Raw genomic sequence first — 22,393 nt, forward strand, 5'->3', positions numbered from 1 at the left:
TCCTGATTTGGCCCTTAGTCTGTTGCTAACTCCACTATAAATGAGTACATTATTGTTCACCACTGTATCCATCCCTTGCCCTTTCCTTTTTGTCTCTGTCAGTGCCAGCACTACAAGTCTTGCTCTCTCGAATTCTGCCACTAGTTCATTCTCCTTTCCAGCTATTCCTCATATATTCCATGTTCAAAATCTCATAATCTTTTTTCCTTGCGATGTTGCCAATGGGTTCAGTAGTCCAAAGTATATCTCTTGTTTTGACTTTTCATGGAAGTTATTTCGGGCATGTGAGATATGGGCCCACAGTGCCTATAGGGCAGTGAGAGGGCTGCCCTCTTTTGGCTCTGCCCCTGCCATGCTGCGACTTCAGGACTGATGGTGTTCTCATTCCCTACTCCCTGAGACAAAGATTTTCTTCCTTCAGGGCCTACAGCTGAAGGTCTGTCATTTAGTCTGGCCCCTCACCCTCGACCTTATCGGCAAGGGTGACCCTGCCAGCATCGTTCTTGGGATCACTGAGGCATGCAAGCCTCCCCACCAAGTCAACGTACCAGACCATGGGGGAGATCACCTCCTCACAACCCAAAACTTGTGATTGGCAGAAGATGAAACCTCCATACACCTGCACTTTCTCAGAAAAAACATTCTACCAGAGGTAGGACATCTTAGGCAACTCGGGGGACACTTTTGTTAGTCTGGCCCTACTTCCGAGGCCAATCCAGCAAAGGAAATCCTGAGCTGCACAGCCCTCATGATCAGCGAACATACAAGCCCCCACACTGACGTCAAAGTCATGGTGTCTCTAGAGGGGGTGCTAATTAGGGGACTTAGGACTGCAGTGAAATGGTTTTCATCTAATAAACCACTCTGTAATGAGAATAAAACCCAACATATTCTGTTAGGTTTGTCCAATAATATAGAAATACAGTCAGTCAAGCTACTGGGTATTCATATTGATACCAAATTATGCTGGGAAGTACATGTCAATCATGTCTGTAAAAAGGTATCACGGGTCTCATATCTCATGTGGAAATTGAGGGAATTAGTAACAGCAGACTATTTGAGAATGGCATATTTTGGACTTTTCCAGTCCCATATTTTATATGGGCTGCTATTGTGGGGACATTCATCTTATGTCCATAATGTATTGCTAATACAGAAGAAGCTTGTTCGTTTAATGTGTAAAGCTGGTTCTTCTGAGCACTGTCGTCCCCTTTTTATCAGGTTTAAAATTTTTATCTTTCATTGTATGTTAAAAACCATCTTAATGAATTTACTATCAGGGAGAACATCCATCAACACAATACTCGTATTAAGGGTAATATTGATGTCCTAAGACATAGACTTGTGAAAACAGGTAACTCACATAAAGTAAGTAGTATAATATATTTTTCCAGTCTAGAAAGCCAAGAAGAACGGCCGAGAGGATTCGTCGTGCTGACCACACAACACCTCATAATTTGCAGGCCTTCGGGCTGAGCAGCGGTCGCTTGGTAGGCCAAGGCCCTTCAAGGGCTGTAGTGCCATGAGGTATGGGTATAATATTTTTTAGTAAATTACCATTCTCTGCACAGGATGTGTCCATCAATAATTTTAAAAGAAAACTGTATAACTGGATGTTGGAAAATCCATTTTATGACGTAAATGAAAACTGTTAATACTGACTTTTAATAACTGTATATAGATAATAGAAATAATACTGTAGTATTGGATGACGAAACCTATTTCATGTAAATGATCAATGGTGAATAAATATTCTTATTCTTGGGAGTGAATCTGCACAGGATTAATGTCTGTCGTAGATTTCTGCAAATCTCCAAAGAAACACCTTCTAACAGGAAAAATGTGCAGGAATGATCTTTTGCTGGCACATAGTCATTAGGATTCAATAATAGGACTTGCAACAAACTGTACAAACACACTGTGAAGATGTTTTGGGGATGATTCATACAGGATCCTTAGTGCCAGTTGATGGCATGATGAAAAGTGGCCATACACCACAACTGGAAAAGAGCTTCATGAGCTGCTGTAAAGGTTTCCAGGTTGTGACAGTATTTTCTAGTTAAACTTAGCTACCTGTTACACTTTAAGCCATTGAGCCCTGCATATTTGTTGGATTGAAACTGCACTGGGGCTGGGATTATTTTGGAGGAAATATAGTGTTGCTTCATATCATGAGAAATTTCTTATTTACAAGACCATTAAAGATTTAAATATAAATGAAAATAAATGGCTTTCATACCACGAACTATGGAACAAGGAATATATCAAAAACATTTTATTTTATTAGCATCACAGGTCCGTACTCAGTCTACCTGCTGTGCTGTAACACAGTCTTCTCCTTGCACTTCCTCTTCGATTTCCACATCTATTTGTTGTTCAGGAGCATTACTCACACTATTACTAATATTTCTACTAATTTCACTGAAAAACTGACATTCCTAATCATCATTACTTTCTAAAAGGTGTTATATATCGGAAAATTTCAGTTCTTTACTGGCAGACATCTTGTTTACAAATGAATCTCAAAGTCTAGAGATAGCCCACTTCAAACTAATATTACCAAGCAGGGTGCGGCAAAAATACCTGACGAAATTCAGACGTAAATAACTCAGCAACACAACAAGCCATTCACAATTTTGTTCCGCAGTTTAAAAGAGCAGGGTTTGCCATTTATGTCACATACAGTAGACTGGAGCAAACTAATGGTCGTATTGGCCACAGCTTTCAAACAGGTGTTATTGTCGTGGTGCACGCAGTCTTGGCCTTAGCCTTGGAGAACACATGCATCGTCTAGTCCGGGCTAGTCAGTTAGCCAGCCAGTCGCTAGCATGGCATGGAGTGGTGAACACTGAGGTTTCGTGATTGAGACTTATTTAAAAAATGCCGACTCTGTTACCACAACACAGCGTTTGTTTCGCAGACACTTTGGCTTAGGTCGACGTGAGAAAGTTCCGAGCAGGAACACCATTCTGTTATGGGTGAACGGTTTGAGAAAAAGTGGTTCAAGTGTGAAAACGAAGCTGCCTGGTAGGCCTCGTAGCGTCCAAACGCCAGAGACCGTCCGTGCAGTGAGACATGCCATTATGCAATCTCCTCAACGTTCGATGCATAGGCATTCACGTGCTCTGGGACTCTCGGATCGCACTGTAAGGAGGATTTTACATGCAGACATGAAGTTCCATCCGTACAACATGGTGGGTGTTCAGAAACTCGGTGAACGTGATTGGGCCAACCAGAGCGTGTTGTGAGACTATCTTGGAAGCTGTAGCCGCTGACACCAGTGTCCTAGCAAGTGATGAAGTGCACTTTCATTCGTCAGGTTACATTAATAACAAAATTTTCGGTACTGGTCTGCAACCAATCCTCAACAGATCCATGAGCGACCTCTCCACAGCGAGCGTGTTACTGTTTGGTGTGCTGTTGCTGATTTCGGAATTTTAGGCCCTTCCTTTTATGAGGAGGAGGACAGAACTGTAGCAGTAACATCGGATCGTTACGTACAGCTGTTATACAACTTCCTGCAGCCGACACTCACCAACTTAGGGAATCCTGCTGTGTGGTTCCAACAAGATGGTGCCACTGCACATACAGCCAGGGAGTCGATGGGTCTCCTCAGAGAAATGTTTCCCGGAAGTCTCATCTCCTTACGAGGCGACGTTCCACGGCCAGCCGTTTCCCTGACCTCATCCCGTGCAATTTCTTTCTCCGGGGATATTTGAAGGATTGCATCTTCCGACGTAAGCTGCAAACACTACATGACCTGAAAGCTGCCATCCGTGAAGAAATCGAGGCAATACTACAAGACATGCTCAAGCGAGTCATGCGGAATTTCAGGCAGAGGCTTCAGAGGTGCATCAAACAGGATGGTCGGCATTTGGATGACATTATTTTCAAAACCTAGTGTGTATGTGTGTGATGCAAATGGCAAACACTACTCTTTCCAACTGTGGAATAAATCTTTAAATGGCTTGTTGCGTTGCCGAGTTATTTATGTTTGAAATTCGTCAGGTATTTCTGCCGCACCCTGTATATTAGCAAAGAGCGTATAACATTGCAAAGAAAAAGTCCCTACCAAAATCACAATTGCAACTCACTCTGCCATCCCTTGAGGAAAAGTTGAATTACATAGTAAAGTAAGACAACAAACGGAACAGTTCCGTGATCCAGCATTTGGTCCACCAAGATGAAGCACTTAAAACTTGCTTTCCACCCACACAATACCGTTATTCAGATGGATGGTCTGTACATTTCTATATGGTGAAAGACATATATGCAAATGATCTTCAGACCATAACACCAGGGTTTCACGGTTGTATTTCCTAGTTAAAAAGTCTATTTCCCTTAAAGTATTTCACAAGGAACAATGCCATTCTTCAAACAAAATATCTTTTTTACTGAATTATTTCTTAACAATTTATCCAGCTGATAGGTTCCAATCTTTGGCTTCATCTAAATCTGAATGTTTAATGAGATCACTGTAATTTTTACATCATTGGTACATTACTTATACATCACACATTTCTGCATCAGTAATGAGAACAAAGTCTTTAAGTTAATTTTGAGGAAAAGAGTTTCTATCGCAACACCAATAAATCAGATTTCTTTTTACAGGTTGCGGCAGATACAATGATCTATATGAAACATTGTATTTCAGCATGATACACTAGTACTATATGCTAATTTACACTGCTTGAAAGAGAATTTCATATCACTGCTTACACATGTCACTTTTTGTAAATGACATCCTTCAGGTTGCCACCATTGCTGGCAGTGCAAGATTCAGTACATCCACGCACATTCACTGTAACGATTTAAAAAAAAATTGTCTCAATTTCAAGTGTGAATGTTGTTTACAGGTTTCCTGGCTTGTTAGCATTGACTTTGTACTTGAATCTACAGAAATATAAATCTCGTGCCAATAGATCAGGTGAATGGGCTGTCCACTGCACATTACTGAACTGAGAAAGAAGATGCTCTGGAAACATTCTTTGTAAGGTTGTCATGGATGTTATTACTGCATAGGAAGTTGACCTATCCAGTTGGTATAACCGTACTGCAGACTGATATTCTTATGATGCATTTCCAATGTTACGAACTCTTCTAACATAGCCTTATAATGAACCGATGTGAATGTGACAGCCCAACCCATCACAAAAAACAAGGACACTCCAGACCACATTGTAACGTTTATACTATGAAGTGGCTGTTCACAAAGCTAATGAGGATTGTGAGATGCCAAGTACATAAACTTTTATTTGTTTATGTAGCCACTTTGAGTGAAAATGCACCATGTCAGGCAACATCATATTGTTCAGAAAATACGATTGACTAAAATTTTGACTGTCTCTAAACCTCTGCACAATAATTTTTGCACCACCTACGTACTGAAAGGGTAGAACTTTATATCCAAATACTTCTGTCTGATTCGTTGAGGGTTTTAGAATACGGATGAACTGCTTGCATTGGACTTTGCTAGAAAGCAGGTCTCGCTATTGCAATGTATTCCAAGGTGCGAACCGTATGTGGCCACCACCTGATTTCTTGTTTGATACAGATGCTGTTGTTCTGAACTGCCTAACCCATCTCAAAATCGTCTTCCGCAAGGGATCCTGTCCATTTTACCAGAGTTCAAAATATTGTTGAAATAAATGTAGCAAGCATAAACTGCTTTAAATAGCACTATGCAACAGCATAAACTTCTGCTCTGTAGGATGCCGTGACCAACAATGGCGCACAATTTAAATTGGATCATTGTTTCTGCTGCACCCTGTATTTGAAAATTAAATTTTCCCATTCTTTAATATCAAAGAAGATTTATGTCTATATTGGAAAGGAACAACCAAGTGTCAAATCAGGTCATATATAGGGAGATGAGAACATGAAGAGGAACAATAATAATGTTGTTTTCTTAATTCCCACTAACTACTTTCACAGTTTTCGAAGTCATCAAGTACCAGAATTTTGTCCCGTGGGAATTCTCTTACATACCGATAAATCTACAAACTTGGGGCTGACGTATTTGAGCACCTTCAAATTCCACCAGACTGAGTCAGGATCGAACTTGCCAACCAGGGCTCAGAAAGCCAGCACCTTAATCTTCTGAGCCAATCAGCCTGGCAGAAAAGGAACACATAATACGATGAACATAATGGTAGGTCAGTGCAGGAAGAGGGAGCAACAAAGAGAGGAGACAAGAATGAACATGAAAACGCAAAAGGACAAGAACAATCTCCACATCTTCACATACCGCCATCTACAAACAGATGAGCTCTCTCCTCATAAACCCCAGTTCTACATCCATTTCTCCTCAGACCCTGACAAGCTCATTTCTGCCCCCCTCCACTCCCCTTCACAGGAGGGAGGGCATAAACACATAACATTCAACTCTTCTTAGCCCCTGACGAGCTTGTTTCTGTTTCCCAGTTGTAATCCTGTATTTATCCAGGTTTCTTCTTATCCACACTTTCTGCATCAAGACTGACGATCCATTGAGAAGGCCCTTCAATGATTGCTGAAGCCCGCCTTCCTGATGAAGCTAGGAATCAGCAATTTTATTTCAAGATTAACAATGATTCAAATGTTAACTCTATAAAAAGAAACTTTTGAATTCCCCACATAAATGGATGCTTTCATAGGCTCTGTGCATTAATGGGAGAACTACACCACTGCACTGCGAGTGGCGAACATTGTAACTTACTGTGTGTCACCGCTAGGGTTGCCAGGTGCCCCATATTATTTGACATTTCTTGTAGTTGAAGATCTGAAGTACTGTCCTGTTTTAACAGCATACGGAACACCCTTTTTTCCCATATTTAAACAACTCACTTCTGCCATGGTTAAAATTATTTATTTCCAGTAGCATTTACCGATCCTGCGTTTCCGTTCATTGTTCTTCATCTAGCAATTCTGCACTATGATCAAAACGTATAGTAGGTGAGTGAGCGAAACGTCAGCGCTGAGCCCAAGCGCGGAACCCGCGGGAGTGAGACTCACAGACATCTGGTTTATGTTACTGCAACGATTAGTGAAACTATGCATTCTTTCATTTTCAAATGCTTTTTTATCAGAAATTGTTAAAACTGGCAGTTTGTGTTGTGCTGTGGTGGGATGAAAGTAACAGAGTTCATACCAGTGTTGTTATAAGGCCTAATATGTGATTCCCCAAAAGCAAATAAGAAAATTTCCAGTTATTTGAAAAATGGGAAGATCAGTATAACTGGAATTTGTCCGTTGACAATAATTATTTCAAGGCAAGATGTGTTACTTGTAATTGGATATGAAGGTGAAAGTGACTTAAAGCAATATATTTCAACCGCACTACATAAAAGTTTTGTGAGGCAATTAAACACAGCCTTAAAAATAACAAAATGTATGTTTAAGAAGGGAAATGAAGACAGCAGTGTCATTGCTGGTGAATTTGAATTCTGATACGACATAGTTAGATATAATCTAAGCTGTAATAGTGTGTCATGACCTGTTCCTTATAGGCATTTCAAAAACCTGGCAACCCCAGTCACCATGCAAATATCTGCTGTGGTCCCACTGTATGTTGTGATGGCAGACTAAATAACAACAAAGGGATTTCAGAGTGTTTTATGACAACAGTCGGCCAAATTCTTCAGAACAAGCAGGAAGTGGTCCTGTGTTAAATTTACAAGAAAAACAGTTTGCAGGAATACTTCAGGACAGAGGCATCATAATGAGGGGTGGTAATGAAATTAATTTTTATGTACACATTCAATAATGTTGTCATCAGAAAAATATTTTAGGCCTATTTCTAATATGGTTTTGTTTTTGTAGGTTAATGCTGCAATTAATTGTTCCTGTGAATGCCCTCCATCAGAGAAATGTAAATATATTTCAGCCATTATTTATGTAGTTAACTTAGAATGTGTCATCTCACGAACTGATCAACCCTGTGAATGGTCTCAACATCGTACCTCAAATGCACGGAAAGATAAATATAACAAGGGGAAGAGATCAAAAGAACTTTTTCCGATAAAAAGGCAGGGGGTTGATATTGAACCAATTGAAAAGGCTGATTTTGAAACAACTTGTAAACTATCACCTATGTTACACAAGGAGAAAAATTTAGAATCACTTAAAGTTGCCAATGAGTGATTATTTACATTATGTTTTTGTATTTATAGTATGATCAAGTCCACCGCCATAGTGTAACGGTTAGCCCAACTAGCTGCCATTCTCGGAGGCCTGGGTTTGATTCCCGATACTGCCAGAAATTTAAGATTGGCATAAAGGCAGGTAGGGGGTTGAAACAGTACATGCTGCTCTTTTCCATTATGAGTGTGCCTGAAAAGATTTGTACCATCTCAGGATGAGGATATGAATTTAAGTATGATTACGCATTTGTAAAAAGCAGTATATCTGTGAGCTACTGATATTGTGTAATGTAGGCCTATTTCTATAATTATGTTTGTCTCCTGCCTTCTCAAATCCATTTCATGAGGTCATGATGGAATATTATAAAAATTCACACTTTGCTCTGTATTACAATACAGTATATTATTACTAATGTGCCATTAGACCTCTCCCTAAGTTTGAAGTGCCGCTGTATCTCCAACTGCTGTACTAAGAACTTGAACTATACCATATTCAAGAAGTTCTATGTGTTTGAATAAGATGTCGCTAGTGGAGACTTTTTATTGCTATTTCATGTTATGTACTGTAACTAACTTATGGAGAATGTTTAAATTTGGATGTGTGGTAACCTGATCACTCTTCAGTTGTTTATTTGTTATTCTGGAGTTTTCAACACTGTTCTAAGGTTTATCAACCAATTAGAATCTACCTTGTGACATTAGATTCCACCAATGGGAAAACACATTATATCCTTGTTCTAGAACTAGCCAGCCTCACTATTAATACAGCGAATTTTGGACCTAATATGTCTTTCTTGATTGAGACCATAAAAGAGTGCTATGTAACTGAGGAGATCTCCCTTGGGAAATGCAGAGGCTGGGGCTGGTGTAAAGAAATGGCATAAGGTAAAGGCAGAAACTTTAATCTAATCATGTAAAGTTGATCTACATGTAATAAAGGGGAGATTCCAGAATTTCCCTTTAGCATGTAACGGTTAGGTCGACTTGCATTTACTGGACACTTTAATTTGTGTAGGTTTCTCTTTCGATTTAAACTTAGTATGTTGGTTTTCTAGGCACTCTACGGACTTACAGGAATCACCCCTAATGGGGACTTTGTAAAATGTAAGGACGCACGAGTGTGTACCCTCGTTTCCCTTATTCACTTTGTTTTCTGGTGACTCAAGTTTCTATTTTTCTAAATTTATTTACCCTCTTTTTGAACTTTAATTTCGCTTTTCTTAGTCACCAAGTAGTACAACTTATCCAGTGCATCTTTGGGCCTTATACCCTGTTAGGTGTTTTCTTAGATCTTACCCCAGGCATGCTTAAGAGTTTTCAGCCTCCATTGTTCATATTTTGCTCTCAGCCTTTCTAGTCTAATTTAGTTTATTTTTCTCTTTTCATGGCCGTGTAGTATGGGCTTTGGCTCCTGTAATATTTCTGGATCTTTTGAATGCAGCTCTGCTATTATATAAGGGTAGTGAGTGTAATAGCTGCTTAAGCTTTTAAAAGCAGAAAGTATATTCTGCTTCAAGTATTTAAAGGTTTGGCACTAAACATGAATGTAATTTCCTGGCCCACAAAGGACGTTTGTAATGAGTAAATTGTATTTTGTGGTTCAGGGTTCGAGACCCTTCCAAGGTAACTTTAATCTAGAAGCTTTGGCTCCCTTCTGAACTGTGTAAATTTCTGTTTTCCCTATGCTATGGGACTTTGATTATAAAGGCTAGCCTATCTCCTAAACTTTGTAAATTTATAAAACCTATGGGTTTGGGTTTCACTGATAAAGCTTGTAAGTTTCCCTCTATTTATTGTCAAGGTTGCCCTCTTATAAAATTGTTGTTTTTGTTGGTTGGAAAAGATAAGAAAAGAGAGAAAAAATTTTCAGTAGATTTTATCAAGACTTAAACTTTGGTTCATGCTTTGTCCAGCCATTCACCCCTCATATCTCTTTCCTTCTCTGCTCTGCACAACAAAGCACATAGCTCTGCTGGCATGTTATGGCATAAAAAAATAATAATTTGAAGACAGCACTATAAAATGATTGAAGAAATGCATGTAAACATCACACATACTCCAGCTTCTTATGGTCAGCTGTTAATGAACAGGCCTCTAAGTAATTCTTGTAATATCCAACTGCAGCAACACACTGCTATAAGCACTGAGCTTATAGTATAAAAATGCTTAATTACAATAAGAATATTAATGTACACAACTGTCATTTATAGAAAGATATGATCATGAAAAGGAACACACAACAGTTTAACTCAGTGACAGGTCAGTGTGGGAAAAGGGAGCAGCAGAAAGAGGAGGCAAAGAAAAACAAGAAAAAACTGACAAGGATAATCTCTGAATCTTCATATACTAGATAGACTCTCTGTTCATCAATCCCAGTTCTTCCACATCCATTTCTCCTCAGCCCTTGACAAGCTCATTTCTGCTTTCCAGCTTCACAGGAGGGAGGAAATCAACACTCATCTTCAGTCTTGATACATGATGAAGCTGGGAAGCAGAAATGAGATCACCCAAGGTTAAGAAGAACTGGGATTGATGGGGAAAGAGTCCATCTTTATGTAGACAGAAGTGTATGATGACACAGATAATGTCCTCCAGTATTTACATGTTTGTCCTTGTCTCCTCTTTTTATTGCTTCTTTTTCCCACACCGACCTGTCACTGTGTTTATTTTATAATGTGTTCCTTTTCATGTTCCTCTCTACATATATGACTTGATTTGACACTTGTTTGTGCCTTTCCTTCACTAATATATAAGATAAGAGTGTCTCAATGCTAGAACAGTCTTCATTGGCAAACTTAATTCACAGTATATTATACATGATCAGTCCTGATAATGGGAAAATTAAAGACAATTACTTGCCTGGGGAGATGAGGCAGTTCGTCTCAATTCTTCGGTTCGAATTCGTAATCCCGATTGTGATGACTTAGCTACGTCAGGACCATGGTCAGGAATAATCCGAAGCACAGGTAGCTGCTCGGTTGGCACAGACGGACTGACAGCACGCACAGATGGTTCGGGTGTTTTTGGAGGAGGCTGATGATGGGGAGTTTCAGAGACTAGGTGAACATGAAAGGATGGATGTTGAACATGACTGGTTTGACCAGGTGTGGGCTGGGACAACTGACGTTGGACGACTAGAGTGGATGAAGTTGGAACTCCTAACGAGGACTGGTGATGATGAGAAGGAATCAAAGGGTCTGAGTGTTGTTTAACAAGGTAAGATGGTTGTGGTACTGTCAGGAGGTTGGGTGTCGATGTAGAGGTGGTAAGGGGGGACTCTGAGCTAGATCTTTCCACACGAACATTAGGCACAGATAGTTGAGGAGAGCTGGGCTCACTGTCAGGAGAAATATGAAGGGCATCACTTTCTTTCTTGATACGAGGTTGGCGGATCAATGGACGACCACGTTTTCCAGGTTTGCTAGTTGAAACGGAAGCTGTAACGATATGGGGCCAAACACAATACAGCTAGTATTCATAGCAATGTTAAAAAAAGGAAGAAAATAAAGACAAGAGAAATACAGTAAAAATACAATAATGCACATTTATGTGAAAGTGAACTGGTCTTAGTATAATGTTGTGCAGAACATCAACATTCCTTTCAATGGGAATAAAATGACCTGAACAGATAAAGTAGAGATAAAGCACTTTAGGAACATTCCTAACAGATGTTTTGGTGACTTTTAGCCATGATGTCATATTTTGGGATTCCGTACCATGTGATAACACTTGTAATACAGTCAACATCCATTACGAAGTCTGTTGAAAATTAGGTGGAGTGGCATGCAAAAGGGAAGAAAGAGAAAAATGTCCTTTAGGATACTTTCAACAATTTATCTATTTCTTTTTTATAGCTGAAGTTAAACACTAATATGGCCAGGCTTTGATGTCCTGTTGCTTATTCTCTCCATTTCATTTAATGCATTTATAAAAAAAAACATCAGCCTTACAATCCACTTAACCTTGGTAAATTCTAAACCACATTCACAGTTCTTGGGTCTAGTTAAGACTTGTAAAACTTCTAGTGTAGCTTGACTTGACAGACAACACTTTCATCATTAAAATTCTTGAAAGGAAAGTGTTGGGGAAGAAAGAAAGAGGATAGCCTAGGAAGAAGTACTAGGAGGCTAGGATGTAACAATTGCATGGAACTGAAAAGGACAGCATATGACTAATGAGAGTGGTTGCATCAAGGCGTTGCTTTTAGGATATGAATGAATGTGCTAATTTTAATTCAATGTGAGCTACATTAACACTATAATGAGACATATTTTACAAAACTAAAATTTATAATAATGCTGGATGAGCTTTAATTGTATTTTAAATTAACTCCCATTTTTTGGTAAAATCAACAAAATACTAAATGCTTTCATTTTATCCTCATAAATGTTAAGGAGATGTTATGACCTGACTGATCAATGTACATATACAATAAAAAAGGTGATAAGGGAGATAAAAGTTCAAGTACCGGACAAGCTGACCATGCAGTTAGGGGCGCGCAGCCGTGAGCTTGCATCTGGGAGATAGTAGGTTTGAATCCCACTGTTAGCAGCCCTGAAGATGGTTTTCCATGGTTTCCCCATTTTCACACCAGGCAAATGCTGGGCCTGTATCTTAATTAAGGCCACGGCCTCCTCCTTCCCACTCCCAGCCCTTTCCTATCCCATCATCGACATAAGACCTATCCGTGTCAGTGCGACGTTAAAAGAAGGGGGGAAAAAAACCCGTTCAAGTATGAAGGGAGAAAAACAAAGGGAAGAGTTAACAACAGAGAAATAGATAAAATAGATATGACAAAACATATAAAAAGGCAACAAATATTTAAACATCATATCTTAATCCATATGAGGAAGCATGGGGTGACAGCATGATATCAAAGGCACTACTCATATCAATGCTGGAACAGTTGGTCTCGTACCATTTCCTGCCCCTCACACGAATTTCCATTGCATCCTTGCCTCAGTAATTGGCCATCCGCTCCTCAACAGGAGTTTAAGGAGTCAAGTCAAGTAAGTCTTGCCTCAGTCAACCTCTCTTTCTTTATGTAATTTTCCTTTCCTGTATTTGATAACTTCTCTTTAAGTGGTGAGAAACATCAACTGGATTACTAGAATACATTTGATGATGCTTGTTGTTTAAAAGGAGCCTAACATCTAGGTCAACAGCCAATATATTTGACTGCCCTTTTGTACATAAAAGGTGATTTTCTTTTTAATTGAAATGGAGTTGACACAATCCTTCGTACGTATTGAGAATTTAAGTAAAAATTATTCTATATACACCTGATTCTTCAAACTTCATTGTAACTTTTATTCGTATGAACAGCATTTAGATTATACTACTTAATTTATTCCATATAAAAATTACTGATGAGAATATTTTAAAAGACTTTTCTCCTATTTTATTAAGTATCGACTATTCCTTTATATTCCATATGATGTTTGCAACTTATGACCATGGACTTTTAAAGAAACATACCTTTCAAATTCAAAGTAGAAGCAAGTGAAATTTTGCTTCTACTTTGAATTTGAAAGGTAGTTGTTTCACCCATCTGTTGGTGGATAAAAAATTGGCCTAGGCTAAGACAATCACACAAATCTCCACTCATATGTTGAATAACACAAAGCATACCAAAATAGCTTCACTTTCTTATTTTCATCTATGCAATTCTGCACATCTTGCAAATAGCTGAATCTTGAATATTTTTATTTTTTAAATATTTGTGCATATCTGACATCATTATTCAACAAACTTCTTTAAACACGTAGGGGTGATTCAAATCTTTGATTGGCCAACAGGGTGAATAATATCAACACTTCAGACCTCCAGCAGTCGATCTCAATGGCCCATTAAAATATTTTAAGTAGCTCCTGTCTGCCTGAAGTATTCCTACCTTTCCTACTTTTTACCTAGGAAATGCTACCTCCGTAAAAATAAAATAAAATAGTCACCATCTAGATTCTCTGATCATGGATACTCTCAAAAAACTGTCATAAATGAGTTAAACTAGTATAATTTTCAAAATATGTTGTATTAATTCAAAGTTAAAACTTACATTTAGTGTACATAATGAAAACAAATATGTAAGAAAAGGAGAGAGAAGCCAATAGTAGGAAGAAAAGGAATGCAAACACACAAATGAATTTTTAGATTAATACAAATACTAATATATTTAGCACATAAATTTTATTTACAGTAACTCTGAACAATGTAGACTTAAATAACAAAAATAAAGCACAGAATGATTATCAAAACCAGAAATAATCAATAAAAAGATACAAATTTAAAGAGTAGATCCACATTAAACTAAAGAAGCATAACATGGCCGTACTCTCTTGCTAATGAACACCAACACAAAAATATACAAAAGTGGAAACTTAAAAACTAACATTTTTATTTGTTTATTTTATGGAAGTCATTTATTCTGAAAACTATTATTCAATCACATACTTACATACTTCCTTGTTTTTTGTTATAGTGGAAGCCATTTATTTTTAGTTTCAACTTGGTTAATCTATAACAGTGAGGTTTTTCAGTCTGTCTAAACTAATTCAGGTTAAAATAAATGTAGAAAATACCTGATATAAAGAGAAAACATTTAATAACATTATACCTGAAAAAGATACCATTTGGTGTGATCTGAGAAGGAAGCAGTTCTGGAGAAACTGCCGAGAGGAGAAAAATTCTAGTGAGCTGCAACGTCAGATGATGGTACCTTCTCCAGGAATAACCTGTTGTTAAACATTTTCTTTTTAAGGTATAGCAGACATACAAAATATTATATAAATAAAGAAAATACTGAAACTTTATACAAAGCTGCTAACATCACAGCACTCATATTATGCTACTTTGCGCCAGAAAATAACATGGTTACATCTGGCTTTTCCCTTATATAAGCATCATCTCATATTATGTAAACAATATAAAGCTTAAAGAATCAGAAAGGTTTCTCTACAAATGAAAATGAAAAATGTCAACACTTATACAATAAAATCAGAAGTCCATTCAATAAAATGGTTCTAATACAGGGCGTACCAAAACTGTCTCTGCAGCAAGGTGGGTACGCTATTACACACAGTTGCATTGGCAACAGAACCTGCTAAACTTAGTGACATATGTACATTATTGGGAATGAAGACTTACTAAAAAGTTTTATCCAAAACTTCAAATCCTTGTCAACAAATGAATGTCTGGAACCACTGACAATATTGTACTTTCTTCTCATGATCCAATTCTTTTAATTTGTAGACAATTGTAAATTTATAAGCACGTAATTTGAGTTCCTTATGTTCAGCTCTATGTGCTGACCGGACAGAAATACTTGTCTCCTGTACTAAATCCTGCATTGATTTATAGTGGGGCTCCTCAACATTACGTCAGAAATTTCGATCACTTTTGCCTCAATTAAAGTTTTAGGTTTTATCACTTCTTGCAGCGTCATATACAGATCCCATCTCATGAAATTTGTTAGTTAAAATCTTTCATTGTAGCATGATTAGGACATAGCAAATTTTGAAAATGTTCATGAAATGTAAGATTTATATTTACAGAAACTTATCACCTTCATGGAAAACATACTCTCATTTTAATCGTTAACATATTGACTTCATGGGCACAACTTCCAGACTAAGCTGGAATTCTATTTAGTTCAAGGATAGTACCTGCTTGAGGGACAAGATCAACCTTAAGCACACCCACTGCCACACCTCTTAAGTTCACTGCACAGACAGTTTGCCATGCACTGTACTTTCTCCCATGTCTTTTTCTGTATGATTGTAAGAAAAAAGATGTGAATGATTATTAAAATAAGTCAATACTGCATACAATTTACACCAGCAACTGTTACAACCCTGGTGTACAACAATACAGTGGAATATTTTCTTTCTCCAAACCATCCGCCATACCAAAGTATGATCAGTAGTTGTAGCATTTACCAGAATATGCTGTATCAGGTCTATTTCCTTAAAACATCCCAAATATAAAAATATTCAAAGGCAAGGTTCAATTTTAACATTTTGGAACAACTACATTTGTTCAGTAAATCTTGTTTGTGCTTTGGTACAGTATACAGTACTTAATTTTTCAGTCCCCTTTCACAGCATATGATTCAGATATGGGGACTCAGTTAAAAAATATAGTTCAAGAATTTGTAAATATGATTACTTGGGCCTACTAAATTATGTCATTCTTGTCAAGACAAACCAATATATTCTAATGGACAGGTAATCCATTAACACGTTATAAATTAAATGCAGAATTCTTTCAGCTGTTGGAGATAAAAACACACTCCAACAAACAGCACACATTTCATTTAGATCCATATACTTGATATAAAACATTAGAATTTTTATTATATTTTAAATTCATTGCAGAAAATACATTGACAATCTCTTCCATTTCTCACAACAAGTCAAAAAACTGTAGACTGAAATGCAGATTACAATCAATCTTCTGTGTACAATAAATAATACACAAAAGTATCCATTCCTAGCGCAATTAACGAACACAAGTGTATACTAACAACATGTTCAAATAATGAATAGTGAATGTTCAATAAATAATGGAAAATTTATGCTCTCCTTATCAACATAACAGAAGTTCTGCGGGCAAGATGGCGGCGTGTGCAGAAGTGATGCTAAGTGTTATGCGCAATGTTATTATATTTTTGGTACAATTACCTTTACGTCGCGCCGACACATAGGTCTTATGGTGACCATGGGACAGGAAAGGGCTAGGAGTGGGAAGGAAGCAGCCATGGCCTTAATTAAGGTATAGCCCCAGCATTTGCCTGGTGTGAAAATGGAAAACCACAGAAAACCATTTTCAGGACTGCCGACAGTGGGGTTCGAACCCACTATCTCCCAGATGCAAGCTCACAACTGCGTGGCTCTAACCACACGGCCAACTTGCCCAGTCCATGGAAAACCATCTTCAGAGCTGCTGACAGTGGGGTTCAAACCCACAATCTCCCGAATGCAAGTTCACAGCTGTGCGCCCCTAACTGCACGGCCAACTCGCTCGGTATATTTTTGGTGGTAAAGAGTGCAGTGCAATAATTTAAAAGTGCTATAATCACTCCAATAACCCTCCTGGATACCTGGAAAACACAATTCTATTGGAAAAACTATTGACGAGTGAAAAAAATGTACTCTTTAACTGTTTGTTCTGGTGTAGTGCTGAAAGTCTGGGACTGACAGCCATAGGTCGGCCACGGCGAAGGGATGGGGGTGGTGTTGTCATGCTTGGCGCTTGCCCTAATAATAATAATAATAATAATAATAATAATCGTATGGCCTCAGCTATGGTGTGCAGACATTTCAATTTGACGCCATCTGGCTGTCTGCTCGTCAATTTCGATGTTCTGTTTTACTCTAGGCCCACTAGATGGCAAACCGAGTAAACAGAAACTCTCGTGGGCGTCTATGGCTGAGATTTAATGAATTTTGTCGGGTAAACACCAAATGTGTCACCAGAGATCTTTTACATGCCGACATCGTACGACATGGAGTGTCGAATGGACTTTATTCCACTCTTCGAAAATCCGACTGCCTCTGCCGTGTTTGAACCCGCTATCTTGAAATCCGGAGGCCGACACTCTACCACTGATCCACAGAGGCAGCTTGCCCTAAGGGGGAACTCTGAAATGAACCCAGGTCCTCAACAGTGCACAATTTGCAGAAGTAGCGGAAGGAAGAACCAATTATTTGTCTTATATAAAAACTGCTCGCTAAATGGCCATAGAACCTGCATAAAACTCTCAATGTCTGAGTTCAGATAATTAAAGAACGGTTCCCGGAGAAGGTTATCCTAGGAGTGTGACATGCCGCTGTTATCAGGCTCATTCTTTACAGTTACCAGTGATACACCTAGTGACTTACTGAATAATTCTGAATGTAAATAAAAATTTATCACTTTTCGCTTTCAATGCGCGCTGTATTATGCGGCCTGGACAGTCACAAAATATCCACACGTCGCTTGAAAGCCTTGACCCGACAATCATAAGTGTTAGTGAAACATAGTTGTCCGGCAAAATTAATGACTCAGAAGTGTTTCCTGACTTGCTGATATTGTTCCTTAATGACTGGTCTCAAAGCTCTGCAGGGGCAGCTAGAATGTCACCCAACTCGAGTTCATCACCTGAAGACAATAGCCGAAACACTGTGGGTAGAAGTACATGCAACAAACACAAATTCCTTATTGGATCAATTTATTGAACCCCTAAATTGTCCCTGGAAATGAACGATGAACTAATCCTCTCTCTCGAGCGACTGCAACATGTACAACAAAATTACAATTACATTTATATTGTCAGTTATTTCAATTTAGAAATTACGTGGTCCAGCAATGCTGCCCCTGTTCCAAATACCCCCTTGGCAATAGATTCCTTTCTGCTTTCTATGATTTATTCCTACATCAATTAATATTTGAAGCCACGCATATTACACAAACAACACGCTCAACCCTTGATCTTTTCCTAAGTAACATACCACAATCTGTCCAATCTCTTAATATTATTCCTGGATTCTGTGACTATCCGGCAATTCTTGCAACACTGACTCATATAGAACCATCCCCCAAACTCCATACCAGAAGAACAGCTTACAATTTTTCCTGAAGAAACTGGAACAATCCATCCACTTTACTATCAAACCGCCTCCCTGTTCTCATCTCAAAATTCACCGGCAGTACAGACATAAACAAGATATGGCATGTCTTTTCTTCCAATGCGTAGTTGAAACCACACCAATAGTAAATATAACCAACAAACAGAAATCCCCTTGGATCACCAACGAGATAGTACGAGAGATTTGAAGGAGAGACCACCTAAAAAAAACCCAACCGACTGTGAGTGAGAGAAGTACAGGCTGGCTAGGAACAAGGCTAAGCCATCTATCCGAGAATCCTACGATTCTTATATTCACAGTCTCAACACCAACTCCAAGGAACTGTGGGCTTTTCTCAGAAGTAAAGGTTGCAACAGAGCATCATCTCTATTTAAACATAATGGTATGGCAGTCTCCACACCACAAGAAATTGCAGACACCTTCAATAGGAAATTTAGAAATAACTTTTCTGCCCCTACTGAGGAAAAGAACACACACTATTCAAAGACAACTACCCCTCTCTTCCCGCCAACCAACCTGTATTTCTCAACATGTGAAGTCAAAAAGAACCTTCTGAAAAGAAGACCGCATGCCCTGACCAGGCCAGATCGAGTGCCAGCAAGAATTCTCAAGAACTGTGCAGCCGCCTTTGCGTTCTCTTTAACCATTCCATGAATGCCGGAACTGTGCCTGTGGAATGGAAAGAAGCTAACATAGTCCCAGATTCCAAAGATGGAGACAAGGAAAATGTAGATGAATACCGCCCAGTTTCGATAACATCAGGGGTCTGGCAAATGTATGGAACATCTAGTTGTTACATATACATTGGATTTTCTCAAGGAGAGAAACCTGTTGAATTCAATCCTGCACAACACTTTTAACAAAAGTCATTGATGACTGGCAGTTAGTTCTCTTTGTAGCAGATGGTTGTCTCACAAATAGACTGTGCAACACTGGACTGGAGCACAGCTTTTGACCAGGTGTTACATCAAAGACTTCTGTTAAAACCTAACAACTACGGCATTCTGGGTAAACTGCTGGCATGGCTGAGGTCATTTTTGGTGGGTTGAATGCAACCCCTCCTGTACACGATTTATGCTCCCGACTTACTGGATTGTAAAAAATTCAACCATGGCACAGTACGCCAATGACAGTCATTTACAGAGCCATGAAAAATAATGATGACCTAGTACAATTCCAATTGGATCAGGATAGTATAGCTCTGTGGTGTGATGTAAATAAAATGTGCATAAATGTTAAGAAGTGCAATATATAAGACTAAGCAGAGGTAGACAACCACTCCAGAACCAACCTACTCTATGCAGAATCCTACTACCGCCTTCTAACTCCATCAGACTGCTCGGTATTCATATTATGGACCACCTTTAATGGAATAAGTACATGGAGGAAGTGAGATGCAAGGCATACAGAGCACTAGGTTTTGTTCGTAGATGTTTCTCGGGAGGAAGAAGTAAAGCCCTACAAACAGCTTATATTTCCCTGGTGCGGCCCATACCACTATATGGTCTTCCTTCCTGGTACACAACGACAACACAAAATATGAAGAAACTAGGTGTCCAGCAACGAGCAATATGTACAATTAACAAACACATCCCTCTAAACACAGCTCATTCCTACCAGTAAACTTGTTATGTAAACAAACAGACGTAGCCTTCCTTAAGAAATCATTGACAGACAACACACACCTCTCCCCTTTCCACTGCCTACAGCTTAATTACCACTCTGTTAAGAGAGGCCATGGAGTTACTCTACTTCCACCTCTCGGCAGAACAACCTCATTTGAATGGATTTTATGCACGGTCTGCTTGTCTCTGGAATCTTCTACCATCTGAAGTAAAACTGCTTCCTCTTCCTCACTTGCTCCATGCAGTAAAGAAAATGTATATGTAAATAGAAACCCATATGTGATGTATATAATTTGTGTAAATTAGAATTTCAAGAATGATGTATGCAAGAACAGTTGAATGTGGGCGAATGTGTATGTGTGCAGGTGTGAGAGTGGTTGTGAATGAGTGTGTATACAGGGGTATGACTGAGGATATAAATTACTGTGTCTTCTTACTCTAATATGTATAGCATAAATCAAGATAATTACTACTCTACGAGTTCAGTGTTTGGAGTATAAATATGTACATTTAAAATTGTCTAAACATTAAATTGTCTAAACACTGTTATGACACCATGCCCAGGTAAATTAGTTTTAATACCAGTAAATCCTTTATCAGGCATGATCTCATTACTAGGTTGAAGGAAAGTTGCTTGTTATGAAAGAATCACTCTTCCACCATCATTTTTCAGTTTAGAGGCAATCATATTATTAGACATAGTTGCAATGAAAACGTTCGCAGTGTAGCAACCCTTGTATTGAGAACAGAAATACACTCTCTGATTTACTTGTGGAGTCTGTTCAACCCTAAATTCCGTGGAGTCAATAATGACTCGCCAATGACCATAATTTCTCTTAAATGCTGGAGCCATTGTTTCCTGTACACATTCCTTACTAGTCCAGAATATGAATGTTTTTGTACACAGCACTAGCTGCAACTGTTCTAAAGAATCTACAAGATCCTAGTTACATACTTCATTAATATTAAATTGTATTATATATATACATTTTCGCAACCGAAACAATTACAGACTGGATCATTAAGCTTATCACCGAGTTCCATCGGCATTTGAAAGTACAGTGCCGGACATTGCGTATGTTGCGCTGATCTTCAGGAGCTAGCAATTTGCTTCAATCAAGCGACTCGTCTTCGACTTCTACACAATTTTAGGACTTCATATTTATTAAATTCTGTTGTGACTTCGAGCCTGTTAGTATATGCAGGCTGGCTCACTTAACTGTTCACCTCTTCTCGTAAACATTTTGAGACACAGTGCCGAACTTTGCGTGTGTTGTGCTACTATTCACAAGATTGAGCCTTACTTCATATAACTGACTGACCTTCTACTTCTTCTAGATTTTATGTTTTAAAATCGTGCAGTGCCAATCCCCATTATCTTATATTGCTTCTTCTACTGTTTTTGTGAAAGACTCATCCTTTAATTTCTTATTTACCTATGCATTGCTTTGCATTTTATTCGGTTCATGATGACCCAGATTGGGGTCGAAACCAGTACCGCTTCTGCTTATAATTAAATAGGAATGTAACACTACATTTCTTATTCACTTGTATTGAATAGGTTGAACTACGTTATTTGTTATTTCAATTTAACTGCATAAGCACGGTCGTAAAACTAAGTGAAAGTTTCCAGTTTTCACTTACACAAGGAAAATTAATAATTGGGTCTCTTCACATACTTTGGAAACATTACAGTTCGGTAGTGATGAAAGAAGTAAGACAAAAATGTTGAAGCTCGCACCTGTTAAATCACGCATTTGTGTATTGTCCTTATGAAACTGTAGCCTTGGAAACCTGATAAAGCGCATTTAGGCAGGATGATAGGCCCCTCAGTGTACAAAATGAAACTGGAAAACATCCTGTAGCTTATGATTTCAAGATAAAGGTGGTTGGTTCAATGAAAATAACAAAGAAATTGTGTGCCTCATCAAAGCCAGATGAGAAGTAGCCTCATCAAAGCCAGATGGGAAGTAAATCCAACCTTTCAAGATCTAATCTCCCATGTAAAGATAGCTCATTTATA

General features: G+C 38.5%; 1 protein-coding gene across 1 annotated transcript in view; it reads right to left on the minus strand.

Moving 5' to 3' along the window:
* BtbVII (BTB-protein-VII) overlaps positions 1–22,393 on the minus strand; it is a 346,577-nt gene that overhangs the window by 36,035 nt on the left and 288,149 nt on the right. The window contains exon 7 of the mRNA XM_067147343.2: positions 10,980–11,557. Within this exon, the coding sequence (XP_067003444.1) occupies positions 10,980–11,557 (578 nt within the window). The remainder of the gene's footprint in view (positions 1–10,979; positions 11,558–22,393) is intronic.

The sequence above is a fragment of the Anabrus simplex genome, chromosome 5 (genome assembly GCF_040414725.1).
Source record: "Anabrus simplex isolate iqAnaSimp1 chromosome 5, ASM4041472v1, whole genome shotgun sequence".
NCBI classification, from domain to species: Eukaryota; Metazoa; Arthropoda; class Insecta; order Orthoptera; family Tettigoniidae; genus Anabrus; species Anabrus simplex.